Genomic DNA, 1,771 nt, shown 5'->3' on the forward strand with positions numbered 1-1,771 from the left:
AGAGGGTCGCTGTGCCCGGGCGCCTTGTCTGGGTCGGCGTGGACAGCTGGTCCGGGTGCACCTGTCCCCAGGCTCCGGGTGGCTGGCAGGCGGGCCCGGAGGCAGCGAGGGCAGCACAGTGCTGCCTGTTGGTGGGGAGAGGGGAGGTGGGAAGGACCCGCTGTATTGCTTGGAGGACGGTAGTGTGGGCACTCCCCTTTCTCCCGTAGTTTTGTTTTCGGGTAAATCTGTGTGTTCTCCACCAAATGTTTCAGGTGACCACAGGTGGTGTGATCTCGTCACTGAGGGTGACGTTTTGGAATTAGTTTAGAGCTAGTGTTTCTAGAACTGCCTCCAAGCTTCCCCTCTGAGCCGTGAGGGGCCCGGGGCGGCAGAATGCCATCTGATTGTGTTTCCGGCCATTTCCTCGGTGCCCCGTGGGGTGGGCTGGGTCCCCTCCCTCCAGGGGTCCCCGCTGTCGTCAGGAGCGTTAGAGGCGAGGAGGGAAGGGCTCCACACGCCTGTGTCTGCCCAGTGAGCTAGGGAGGCCCTTTGCAGCCTTTGTTGGTGCCTTTCTCTAAGGTGCTGTGTCTTCCCCGGGGCCCACCTGTGCCTGGTTCTGAGGAAAACCAAGGGGTCCACGCGGCTGTGCTTTGTTCTGGCTGCGGTTGCCATCAGCTCTGGCCTTCCTGGCTGAAGCGACTGGGATGATTTATTCTTCTTTTTTTTTTCAGAGAGGAAGGGAGAGGGAGAGAGAGAGAGAAACATCAACGATGAGAGAACATCATGGATCGGCTGCCTCCTGCACGCCCCACACTGGGGATGGAGCCCACAACCCGGGCCTGTGCCCTGACCTGGAATCGAACTGTGACCTCCTGGTTCCTAGGTCAATGCTCAACCACTGAGCAATGCTCAACCGCCTGCCAAGTCATTTATTCTTTTTAAAGATTAAAAAAAAGACACACAGACAGACAGACACACACACACAGAGACAGAGAGACACACACAGACACACAGACAGACAGACACACACACACAGACACACAGACACACACAGACAGACAAACACACACAGACAGACACACACACAGAGACACACCAGACAGACACACACCCACACACACAGACAGACAAACACACACAGACAGACACACACAGACACACAGACAAACAGACACACACAGACACACAGACAGACACACACACAACACACAAACATCCTCACACACACACACATACGTACTCACACTCACACACACACACATACACACTCACACGGACACAAACACACACACACAGACACACACACACACACAGACAGACACACACACACACAGACACACAGACACAGACAGACAGACACACACACAGACAGACACACACACACAGACACCTGTCCCGCTTCTATGAGAACCACCCACAGCCTGTTTCCCGGGAGCAAATGGCTTGTGGCTGCCTCCTCGCCGCCTCGTGTGCTTCTGGACAGGCCGCTGCCGCCCTATCCCGCCATCCGCTCTCGCCATCACCAGCCCGGGCCGGGCTGCGAGCTGTGGCTGTGGCTGCGGGGCCTGGGCCTCTGGGCGTTTCTGAGTCGCTCCTGCAAGTGTCCGTGGAGTCTGTCCTCCAGCTGCAGGGGGGTGTGCTCTCCACCCACAGTCGCGCTTGTGTCCCCACAGCCACGGGCTGAAGAAGTTCTTCTCCTGTCGCGGCATCGCCATCGCGGTCGAGTACTTCTGGAAGCTGGGGAACCGCAACATCACCGTGTTCGTGCCGCAGTGGAGGACCCGGCGCG

At 57.8% G+C, this 1,771-nt stretch overlaps 1 protein-coding gene across 1 annotated transcript in view; it reads left to right on the forward strand.

Annotated features, from left to right (window-relative positions):
• N4BP1 (NEDD4 binding protein 1) overlaps positions 1 to 1,771 on the forward strand; it is a 27,386-nt gene that overhangs the window by 15,581 nt on the left and 10,034 nt on the right. The window contains exon 5 of the mRNA XM_014528407.1: positions 1,656 to 1,771. This exon is cut by the window's right edge and continues 1 nt beyond it. Within this exon, the coding sequence (XP_014383893.1) occupies positions 1,656 to 1,771 (116 nt within the window). The remainder of the gene's footprint in view (positions 1 to 1,655) is intronic.

This window comes from Myotis brandtii, unplaced genomic scaffold (assembly GCF_000412655.1).
Source record: "Myotis brandtii unplaced genomic scaffold, ASM41265v1 scaffold633, whole genome shotgun sequence".
NCBI classification, from domain to species: Eukaryota; Metazoa; Chordata; class Mammalia; order Chiroptera; family Vespertilionidae; genus Myotis; species Myotis brandtii.